Source organism: Chrysochloris asiatica, unplaced genomic scaffold (genome assembly GCF_000296735.1).
Source record: "Chrysochloris asiatica unplaced genomic scaffold, ChrAsi1.0 scaffold00004, whole genome shotgun sequence".
In the NCBI taxonomy this organism is placed as follows: Eukaryota; Metazoa; Chordata; class Mammalia; order Afrosoricida; family Chrysochloridae; genus Chrysochloris; species Chrysochloris asiatica.
This window is the reverse complement of record NW_006408522.1, coordinates 2,769,723-2,781,999: the sequence shown is the minus strand read 5'-3', so window position 1 is coordinate 2,781,999 and position 12,277 is coordinate 2,769,723. Positions and strand designations below refer to the sequence as shown.

General features: G+C 37.5%; 1 protein-coding gene across 1 annotated transcript in view; it reads left to right on the top strand.

Moving 5' to 3' along the window:
• RAB11A (RAB11A, member RAS oncogene family) overlaps nt 1-2,177 on the top strand; it is a 27,268-nt gene extending 25,091 nt beyond the window's left edge. The window contains exon 5 of the mRNA XM_006831517.1: nt 1,894-2,177. Coding sequence (XP_006831580.1) covers nt 1,894-2,033 — 140 coding nt within the window. The 3' untranslated portion in view covers nt 2,034-2,177. The remainder of the gene's footprint in view (nt 1-1,893) is intronic.
• Nucleotides 2,178-12,277: the final 10,100 nt, after the last annotated feature.

Genomic DNA, 12,277 nt, shown 5'->3' with positions numbered 1-12,277 from the left:
AAAATATGATTTATGGAATGTAAAACTGATAATCTGCCTTGTAAACTTAATTCACAATAAAAACTTCTTTAAAAATTAAAAAAAAAAGAATACATACATAGCTGATATTATGTCCTTCATTTGTTGCTACGTACCATCAAGTTGGTTCCTATTCAGAACGATCCGATACAGGGTTTCTGAGGAGCAACTGGTAAGTTTGAACCACCAACCTTATGGTTCAAACTGCCCTTCAAGTCCTGTGCTTATCCTACAGCACCACACCAGGACATAGTATATCACAAAGGCATATCGTATTAATTTATCTTATTTTAAAAATGTCCTTGTATTTTGAGGGTTGCTTTTTGGCAGAGTTAAGACGGTAGATGCTCTCTTTTTAAGGAATTTATTATCTAGTCAGAGGAACTAAATTATAAATTCTTTAAAGGAACTCGATTTTAGTCAATCAGTAAAAGAACAAATGAAGGATTAAATAAAGATACTTTCTGTGGTGAGTTTAATAGTGTTTTGCAAACATTTAAGTAACCAAAAAAGGTTGATAGTTCAAACCCACCTAGAAGTGCCTCCAGAAGAGGCCTGGTAATATGCTTCTGAAAGGTCACAACCTTGAAAACCTTTGGGGTCAGTTCTGCTCTGCACCCGTATCACTTGTGACTCGGAAATAAACCTGACAGGAATGAAAAACATAGCACTCATGCAATTAGTTATTTGTTGAACCCCTGTTGTTACGTACTGTTGAGTTGGTTCCAATTCACATCTAACCTATATGGAGTTTCTGAGGAGAGGCTGGTATGTTTGAATTGCCATCCTTGTGGTTAGCAGTCTGGGGCTTATTCTACAGTGCCACACCCAGGACCTCTGTTGTTGTTGTTGTTAAATACTGTCAAGTTGGGTTTCATCTCATAGGAACTCTGTATAGGGTTTCCAAGGAGCAGCTGGTGGGTTTGAACTGGCAACCTTGTGATTCGCAGTCCAGTGCTTATCCTAGTGTCATACCAGGAGTTCCGTGTTACATTGTAGATATACGTCAATGAATAGTGGGAAAAGTATATACTAAGCCATTTGATTTGATAAGTATCATGAAAGAAAAATAAGTATAAATTCATAATCTTAATTTGCTTGTTTGGGGTAACTAAATTTTAGTTTAGAATGCCACCGATAAGCACATTATCTAGCTTTCCTTCCATTCTAAGAGTCCTTTAGAGTTTTGGCATGTTTATAAAGTTGTGTTTCTCCATTCATATCCTAGAAAAATACCTGATGTGCAGTACAGTGAATTTTTATTTTTTCCTGTTGCTATATGGTGGTGATTTTGTGCCGCCGGGTTGGTTGTAACTCATAGTGATCCTGTATAGGATTTCAAGACTGTGAATCTCTGTTGTTGTTAAGTGCTGTAAAGTCAGTTCTGCCTCATAGTAACCCTACACAGGGTTTCCGACGAGCAGCTGGTGGGTTTGAACTGCCGACCTTGTGGTTCGAAGTCTAGTGCTGATTCTACAGTGCCACACCAATCTTTATGGGAACAGAAAGCCTCATCTTTCTTCCTTGGGGCAACTGGTAGATTTGAAGTACTGACCTTGCAGTTAGCAACCCAGTTTGTAATCCACTACACTTGTGTGTTTGTGTGTGTGTGTGTGAGAGAGAGAGCTTCTGAAATGGAAGAACCTTTGCTTCACTTGTGAGATGTCATTGTGTCAGTTCTGACTCTGTGTATAACAGAATGAAATGTTGCTCAGTCCTCTAATTAGTGGCTGTTTGAAAATAAAACTATACATTTATGAGTTGTCTATTTATACTCTCATAATCAGTCGTTCTTGCATATGTACCTATATGTTACTTTTTGCCAATTATTAATGGGTTTATTCACACTAAGTATTTGTTTTTTAATTCCTTCAGAGATATATCGCATTGTTTCTCAGAAGCAAATGTCAGACAGACGTGAAAACGACATGTCTCCAAGCAACAATGTGGTTCCTATTCATGTTCCACCAACCACTGAAAACAAGCCAAAGGTGCAGTGTTGTCAGAACATATAAGGAGCTTCTCTTCTCCCCTACAAGGCTGTGTATAGTCCATTTCCCAGGTCTGAGATTTAAATATATTTGTAATTCTTGTGGTCACTTTTGTTGTATTACTTCCTCATACTTATGAATTTTTCCATGTCTGAAGTCTTTGATTTTAGCTTTATAAAATTATCTACTTGTCCCAAATGACTGCAGTTCTTTTTCATGCTATGGTCTCACTAGCCTTAGTTTAATAAACTGAATGTCTGGATTCCTCACTTATTGTTGGCTTTTCATCATGGTAACCTGTCACTATAGGGCATAGTAGAACTTGATCACAAGAAGCTCAGACCTTTTGGTCTTGATCAAATCAAGCTAAGAAGAACTTTAAAACTCAGCTGCTATTTTGCCATAGAGCACTGTGTATTTCCCTAACTGTAAGAGTTGCCCTATGAACATAGCAGGATTTTGAGAGCTTGAAATCTCTCCATTATTCTGGAAGTCATTTTCTAAAATGCCTTAATAGGTTTATTGTTCTGTAAAATTTGTTCTTTGATTTTGTAAGCATCAAAGTTGGTTAGAGAGAGAACACTTTTTTCTGAACAAGAATGATCTTAATAAACACAAAAGACTTACGGTGTTAGTAGCAGTATTGTTATGGGGCCATAGAGTACACAGTGATGCCTGGCAGGCTGGTGGAATTCCATCTGAGCTGCCAGTCAGGCAGCAACAACTTTGAATTGAATTAATTTCCTGGCAGCAAATCATGCAACATTTTATTGCTTGGACGATAACTGGTTTAATGCTGATAGTATGTAAACCTTGAAATACGAATTTTTTTCTTGAAATCTTCTAGTAAATGAAATGAAACTTAGTTTTATCACCATATCCAAAACAGGCATGGATAATTATGTTGACAATGCTGATATTTGAGTTTTGCAGTATGTTTTAGAATATAGTCCAGTTAATAAGTCTTTGGTTTCAGTTTGTGTAAGGAATACAATGAGAGGTAAATTTCTGCTCAAGTCGTATCACTTTAAAGGCATGTATTCTTTTAGTATGGAAGATGAAATAGTACTTTGAGTTTAAATAGAATGCATTTAGGCATTGTGCAAACTTAAAATAATTTTCTTCCACTACATTATGGAAATCAGCGAAGCAACTAGTTGCTCATTCAGAAATGTGCACACTAATACTTAGTTTTACCTTTTGTGGATAATATTAAGCACTTACTCTGCAGTGTTCTGCAAATTGTGTCAACTGCAGTGATACTATTCAGGATGGTGGGACACCCCCAAAAATATGTGTGTGGGGGCTTGCACAGATTACTGTTTCATAGTTAATCTTCTGTCTTTAGTGGTGCTCATGACGTGTGGAGTGCACGGATGGCATTGCTGTAGTCAGTCATTTTGGTTTTCTTCTGTAGCCATTTTATTATTTTAGTGTATTGGTTATGAAGGTACTATTATCTGTTTGTAAATTGCTACTTTGTATTTTATGCATGCTCTGTAACTTGATTTATTTTATTTTTTAGTTTTTGATTTGGAATATATTCACATTCAAATAAACAGTTATAGGGAGACTGTTCTTTATGTTGTCAGATTATATTTTTCCTTCGAGTGTTTTGGATGCAGTTATGGAATACTTGATTCTGATGAGTAAGACTATATAGGGCCTCACTCATCAGTAGAGTTAAGCATTGAATCTGGGGCATCAGCTTTCATTTTAGACATGCAGTTCTTTTTTTTTTTTTCTTTCTTTTTTTTTTAAAGTATTATCAAAAACATTAGAGAACTAGACTTTTATACATAACCGGATATCTAGGCCCAGGAAAAGACTTCATCTAATATTTATTTTGCTCAAAATTGGTAGTGAAATTTTTACAAAATTATTTAAGAAACAAGGGAGAAACTAGATACGAATCAAATATGAATAAAGTAACTTTGGATTCTTACCAAATGCAGACTTTATTTATACTGCCTTGGGCATGGTTGGATCTTGGGAGAAATCCAAGAAACAGGAGAAAATGACTTTAATTGCATTTCAACAAGTGTGTTCATTCTGAGTAGTACCTCAGGAGACAAATTGTCTCAAGTAAGAAACATTAAGCTTTTAAATATTATGACAATTCAGGGCTCCAAGCAGTTTAGAAACTTGACCCTGCTTTTCAACTATTTTAAGTTTGGTTCTTTTTACCTGTTATAGTGTCTTGAAAAGTCATTCAGCCATTGTGCCTCGATTTAAACTTGTATGTCATTGTTCTCTAGTGCTATTTATCTATAATTTCCCTTTGATAGTAGTTTTCACTGTATACAAGTTGTCTTTAGTCATTACATTGAGTGTGTTCAGTTGAAACTCAGAACTCTAAGAGGTGTCTGCCAGTGAGTTATGCCCGAGTTCTTTTAAGTTCTGAAGGGTTCTGCTTCAGACTTTTAAGAGTTTGGATGGTTCATCAGAGCTAGTCACATTTATCATTAAGGAAAGTGAACATCTTAATTTTTGTTTTCAGTGATTTATAGTTATAGAAAACAAAATACAAATGCTTTCTGTGGTTTGAACTATTATGATAATCTCTCTTATCTACCTTAAGGAGATAGAAAACTGTGGCCTATATAAGGTGCAATTGTTGAGTCAGTTGTTAGTGAGTACTGTGGTTCTGTAAGATAAGCACTGAACTGCTAACCACAAAGTTGGTGGTTGGAGCCCACCCATTGATCTTTGAGTGAAAGATGAGGCTTTCTGCTCCTGTAAAGGTTTACAACCTCAGAAGCATTACACAGGGTCACTGTGAATCCCACTTGACTCGACAGCACTTAACAACAGCCAAGAACGAAGGTAATTAAGAATGTATTTCAGTCTGTTAGGGTTTAATTTATAGAACTTGTTTTCACGGGAGAAAGAGAATGGTTGTTTGACTTCTCATAAATATCATAAGCATGAAAAAAATTCAAAACATTGGGAAACTGTGAAACTTTGTGTAAGGACTGTGCATTATATCCATTCTCCTCATTTAACAAAAGAAAGAAAATAGAACAAAGGCCACGAAAGAAGCCCCTTTTCCCACATCATTTGGTAAGGAGCGTAAAGTTAGTTTAGGAAACATGGCACCATTGCTGAAGAGAAAAGGGCTGCATTTTCTGGTTGGGGCAGTACCACTTCCCTTGTGGGACTAGACAGGTCACCTTTCCCCCTCCCCTATACACTATTCCAAAGAAGTAAGGCTTGTTAGTGTTTTAAGGAATGATTGTATCCCCTAAACTTTAGAAGAATGATGGTAACAATAATGTGATATAAAATACTAATGACATTACAACTTAGGTTGAGAAAGAGAATTTTAATTAAGGGCATTAATTTTCCTGAAAATGGAGTTGGAGGATGGAAAAACAATATTTGAAGGGACATTTTCTACTAGGCATATATTAGGAGATGTGAGTTACGAGATTAAAAAGTTACAGGTAACGAGAGCACTGCACTGGGAGACAGACTTGGGGTCTATAGCTCTTTCAGTCATTTAATCTCTGAGCTGCACCTTTTGGGGAATGAGTCGACTAGATTTTATCATTTGGGGGGCTTGTACCAGCTCCAACTTTTGTCATTCTATGAATGAAATCTTTCTTCAGGTACTGACAGACGAACTGCCGACATTTGAATTTAAATTTATAGTTGAGTAAACTTCAGGTACATACTTTGCAGAATGTTTTTGGTCTTACCACAATGACTTGATTAAAATGCCATCTTTATTTCCATGTTAACTCCTTTCAGAACATTTGCAAAATGGCTGTCAGTTTCAATAATATACATCAGAGTACTGTATGTGTTGTGGGGAGGACCATTTGATAGGTTGCTATGTCAACTGTAAATTGGGAACTGCTTAATTTTTGGCTTTTGCAGTTAAAAAAAAAATCTGCTGAGTTTTAGTGTATATGTCATACTTTAAAAATATACTCTGTTATCTTTTCCATTGGCTGTAATAGAAATAAACAAGGCAAATCAATCCACTAAACTATTTTGTCCAATAGAAAGTGATGAAATCCAAGTGTATAGGTTAATGTGTACAACAAACACGTGATATAAATGGCATTATTATTCCACTATTGGTATAGTAATGTTTGATTCTCAGTATAAACATTATTTGAAGTCAGTTCTTTAACAATACTTAAGCATAGAGTTGAGCACAAGATGACATACAGATTGGCTGTTACCTTTTCTGTTATCAATGATGGTCGTGCAAATAGTAGCTAGTAGGATTCCTTTCCTATCTTTGAGTCATTGGGAACTTAACCTTGCCCTAAACCCAGAATCTCAGATTCTGTTATCCCCCACCCCACTGAGTGGGAGCATGGCTTTTGGTACCATTCCATTACTGACAACCTTCAGTCTCTTTTCTCTACCTTGTTTCTGAGACATCTCTAGGGGAGTGATATGGTCCAATCTGGGGAGCCCAGGAAGTAATTTTTTTTAGGCACTTCTTGATAGGAAATCATCTCTGAAGGAGCTTACTAGAGGATCAGTTACTGGTTTTGGTTTACATTGAAGTGGATGCTTAAATAACTTAGTACTCTCATATGACTTGTAGGATCAGCACTGGACTGCAAACCACAAGGTCGGCAGTTCAAACCCATCAATTGTTCCTCGAAAACCCTGTACAGGGTTGCTATGAGTAGGAGTCGACTTGAAGGCACAGAACATCAACAAGGTCCCAGTGAGGAGTCTTGGTGGTACAGTGGTCAGCTCCTCGACCACTACCAGCTTGACAGCCACTCCATGGGGAAGACAGATCTGGCAGTCTGCTCCCATGAGAAGACAGCTTAGAAACCCCTACGGGGCAGTTCTGCTTTGTCCTGGAGGGAAACTCTGCAAGTTGAAATTGATTTAGCAGGGTGTTTCTTTAAGGTCCCTATGCTTTTTCTCACCCAAAGCTCTGGAGGGCCATCTGTAAGGCTAGATAATGACTTGGGAGGCAGCAGTTGGGATGAGGAGGGACTTTGCAAATCAAAGAAAATATATAATTAGCATTCCACTAGTACCCTCTGTTTCTTCCTGCCCTTTTGTGATTGTTAGACTCTAAGATCCACAAGTCTAGGGAATGTGCTTTGTTCATACTTATATTCTTAATATTTAATCCCACCCCCACCCTCTTGTTAGAACCTTGCACTGTGAGTACTCGAGCTATTTGTGAAATATATGTCTTCTTGCCTTAGATGTTCATTTATTATAAGGAAGGTCAATCTAAAAGTAAAGGGGTTAATCCTAGGATTTATCTCATTTAGCTTGGGCAGCTGTAGCTAAAGAATTACCATTCCAATTATTTTTATTAGAGGAAATTTGAAACCTGAAAGTAAAAGAATGGTAGAACAAATCTGCATGCATCCATCACCATTTACTTTATTTTTTCTACTCTGTGCTCTACCGGCCCCTCCCTCCCCTCTCCCCCCACCCCCCACCCCACTCCCTATAACCAACAAAGAATTTTTTTTACTGCCCCCTTTTGATGTGGGCATTTTTTCTTAAGCTTTTACAATAGTGATCTTATGCAGTATTTCTCCTTTTGTGATTAATTTCACTCAGCATAGTGTCCTCTCGGAAACCCTGTACAGGGTCACTATGGGTTGGAACTGACTCAACGGCACTTCACAACAACAACAGTGTCCTCAAAGTTCATCCATGTTATATGGTGGCTTATACAGCTTCCTTGTTATTCTTCAAGGTAGCATAATACTCCATTGTGTGGAGGTACCAAAGTTTATCCATTCTTCCATTGTTGGGCACTTAGGCTGTCTCTATCTTTTGCTATTATGAATAGTGTTGCTATGAACATTGGTGTGCTATGGTGCATATTTCTTGTGGATAAATACCAAGTAGAGGAATTGCTGGATCACACGGTATTTCTATTTCCAACTTTATGAGGAAGCGCCATACTGTTGTCCATAGTGGTTGGACCATTTTGCAATCCCACCAGCAATGTAGGAGGGTCCCAGTGTCTCCACATACTCACTGGCATTTATTGTCCTGTTTTTTGAACTTCGCCGTTACTGCTGGTACCATTTACTCTTAAATGGAGAGATTCTCTTTTGAGAAGGATTTCTGTCTCCTATTGTCACATACTAATTAAACGGGCCCATTCTTTCTTTCCTCTGGTTGGATGAATGACTAGTAGAATGTATTACTTGGCACTCTTGGATCTTCTGTATTCAGTGCACAGCCTGCAGCAATTGGCCTATGGTTATCATTTTGATACAACACTTCTCATCAGCTATCTTATCTTACATTTCATACTTAGAACAGTAAAATATGTATCCAGTTATTTTGTGCATAAATGAAGTAGGTCTGCCAGTAGTGGACACCAAGGTGCAAGGTGAGAGCTTGTCATGATTCTCAGTGGTGTGGCACTTGTGTCTTAATTTAGTAATTCCTCATTTTGCGATCTGATGTGGTCATACTCCATTTTCCCATATGCCGATTTTTGCATAATGATCTGCTCTTTGAAATCTAACCATATGCTGGTAAATGAGGTGTGGATGTATTGGGTAGAATTCTGAGTTTTATAAGTCATATTTTATAGTAGTCCCAGAAAATAACCTTTTTTGGCCTTATTATTCTTAATTATACATGTTTGTCTTTTACTGAGCTATTAAGCCCTAGCCCTTGAGAACTGGCAAGGCTGTTAGTAAGATAGGTCTTTTCTGCATGAGTCTTAATCTTTAACTAGCAAAATATATGTTTGGTTAAACATTTTACTAAATTGCAATACATTTTGAGTATTACATAAGCCTTGTGAACTGAAAAGTTGAAATGTTTTGGTAATAAGTATAAGGATTATATACAAGTCTTTGAATGTATACAGGACAAATTAAGCTTGTACCATTGAGTGCATTCAATAAGCTTTGTTTTAGCATCTGTGCTTTCTTACAAAATGAATCCTGCCCCTTCTTTACCAGTAAGGTCACAATAAAGGTCCTAAAACAGATATACCCAGGGTAAGAGACTGTACTGGATGATAACTTCAACTAGTGGAAGACTATTCATTGCACTTATGCAAATTAGGTGACCCTCAAACTTGCCTTTATTCCATCTCATAGAAGTACCTTTGTGCCTCTGGAGCTGAGCACAAGCTATAATAGTTGTCTTTGAGTCCAAGTCTTCATGGAAACAGAGAAACCGTCTAATTTTAATATACTGATGTGTGTGAGCTGTTTCCAGTAATGTTGGGACATGAATAAGAATATATCGATTCCATCCATTACTTGAAAGGAAGAGAACTTCCTGTTATAAAGTTGATGTAACTTTTTCCTCTTTATTTTCAAGAATTTATTGCTATACTGTTCACTCTTCCAGTTGACTAAAGTGACCAAACAAAATGTAGTTCTGCCTTTAAACCTAAGGTGTAGATTGTAGATATATTTTCACTTTGCAACATGACAGTAGGCGTTCTTGTTAAATTAGTTTGAGAAATTTTATTTTGTACAAGGTACAATACCTCTCTGCACAGTGAACAAATATATTACAAATCTGTGTTTAAAAAAGTATTGCCATTTCATAGTCTCACTTATGCTATTGTACAATAATTGTGTTTTTGTTATTCATCTGAACTGTATGCACATCAATTTATCTGATTGACAATTTTCATTTCTGTGAAGTAATTGAACAGAACTTCCCAACTCACCAATAAAATGAACTCTGAAACACAGTGCATGTGTTCAGGCTGACCACGACCTGTTTGTACAAGTGCTAGTAAGAAGTTCCGAACAGTTGCTCTGTAAGATTGAGCTGGTTCTTATTAGGTAGCTCTTAGATATGTGAAGGCGGCTGTTGTCATCATACACTACTCAAACCTCTTCTCTGTATTGCCTGATTAGAGCTATAGTGTGGGCGTTTTTAAGTGCTGTTGAGTCAGTTCTGACTCATAGCAACCTGTATAGGGTTTCTGAGGAGTGGCTGGTGAGTTTGAACCACCGACCTTGTTGTGGTCCAGTGCTTATTCTGTGGCGCTACACCAGGACTCCCATTTCTTTAAAAATCATAGGCTGCTATAGCTGAAGACCTGGTAGAGCTCCCTCCTTCCTCTCTGGCTCTCTCTTTTATACGTGGGGGGAAAGCAGCCCAATAGGGCAAATCACTTGCCCAGGGTAACATCCAGATCTCTTGGCCCAGTGCTCTAGTCATTTCACCATGCCACCTCTTACGGAATACCTTTACCTAGAGAATAGTTGACAAAAGAGAAGTGAAACTTGAGTGATACTGCCTGTTTGCAGTCTGCCAGGTAGCAGTTATTGTATCTACAGGGTAAGGGAAGAAAATAAAGTCTGGGATTGAGATGAAGTTTTTTACTGATGTGATTTCGCCATGCTTCTAAATCCTTGCTTCATAAAGATAATTAATTGGCAGCCCTGAAATACTGAGGTAAGTCTTTTTTCTGTTTTTCTTCTTACATATGAATGAAATACTTAACTTGGGTCTACAAAGTAATTTGCTAGTACTTATATTTTAATAAGGCTTTTCTGGAATGTAAACTTTGCTATTACTGATCATTTGCTTCCATGCACGCATGCAGCATTCATGTAAGTATTATATATTTTCCTCTAACAATCAAATTTGTTCAAGCCTTGGGTGAAGTAGCCAGGAAGGGGGGGGCGGATTTACTAATTTATTTCCTTGCTTTTGCTGGTTACTAAAAGGACTGCTGTGGTGCAGTGAGTAAAGCATAGAGCTGCTAACCAAAAGGTCAGTGGTTTGAATCCACTACCTGCTCCATAGGAGAACGATGTGACAGTCTGCTTCCAAGATCTATAGTCTTGGAAACCCGCATAGAGGGCCGTTCTTCTCTATTCTACATGAATTGAAATCAACTTGATAACTGGGCTTGGTTTCACTGGGCCCAAACTAATGGGTTTCAGGATAGACTTCCACTTTGTCTTAAGGGCTCCAGCACTCCCATGCTTCCTGTAGCAGCTAGTTCAGCTCTGCAGTTATTTAGTTCCTCTTCCTTTGAGGAAGTACTTTTTACTGGCGGGACTGGTATCAGGGAATGGAGGGGTACAAGGGGTGGTCACTAGCTTCCTTGGCTCGTCCTTCTTTGGTCTTTAATTTCTGTGAGAAGATCCTCTTTAGGGCTTGGGAGTTGGCTTCTTTTCAGTTTATCTGAGCCTCAGATTACCTATGCTCATTATTAGTGGAAGGTACAGATACACCTGAATATTGGGATTTGGAGCATTAGGATACATTTTGACCATCTCAGTAGGTGGTAGTTTTTATAGTACAAGGTAGAAGCACTTGATATTGTAAGATACTGTTTACTATCAAGTTTTTACATCATGTTACAACTGGTTACAGTCCATTCTTTGATCATTTACTTCCATGAAAAAGCAGTGTATTTTAAGCAACTTAAACTTGCTATATCCACATTTGTCTCATTTCCTCTATGATTTTAGGTTTCATACTACATCAAGCTCAAGACTGATGAAGAAAGCAAGTACTCTTGTGAGTCAAGGAATGTCAACCAATAAACTGGGGTGGCCAAGTGGTTGTTTCCTACTTAATCCTTAATCAGTCTCTGATTGCTTACTTAAAAGCATCAGCTTGGAGCTCTAGTTCACATGGAATGACTCAGGTATTGTGTAGACTAAAGAGGTCAGACAAGGCCAGGTCTGACTTGTAATGTTGACCATGTAATTGGCAAGATTCGGTAAAGCTGGCCTAGAAGTCACTATTGAAGATGGAAAGAGGCTGCTGTCTATTACCAAAATGGGGGAGATGAGAAAATGTTAACTTGTATTTATTAAAGTATTATTTTCAAAAATGGAAACTGTCAGCATTAGACTGAACTGTGTAATCTTGGCCATTGTCATTTGATGGACCAGACATGTATGCACAGGTTCTTCAAGTATAGCTATTCTTTTAATTCGTGTCTCTGTACTGATTATCTTAGGTAATAAAACAGATGTTGATGGTAACAGCAACCAAAAGTACATACACATTTTAAGTGCTTTGAAGTAATGCTCTCCTCTCCCCAGTAAGGTTTGTGAAACCTATTCTACATACATTCTAAGCATCATGTTCTAGATAATTATTTGTGTGTGTATATATATATATATTTTAGCAAATTTTTATGAGTAGCTGTATCTTAAGTATTTTTAAAAATCATATAATCCAGGGCATCTGGGGTTGGGGTTGGTAGTGATAGGGGGTTTGCCTTTTTGAACAAAGTAATTTGAACAGTTACCCCAGTCCCACTCAGAAACTCTTCTTGAATTGCAGGTCAATGTAATAACTAACAGGCA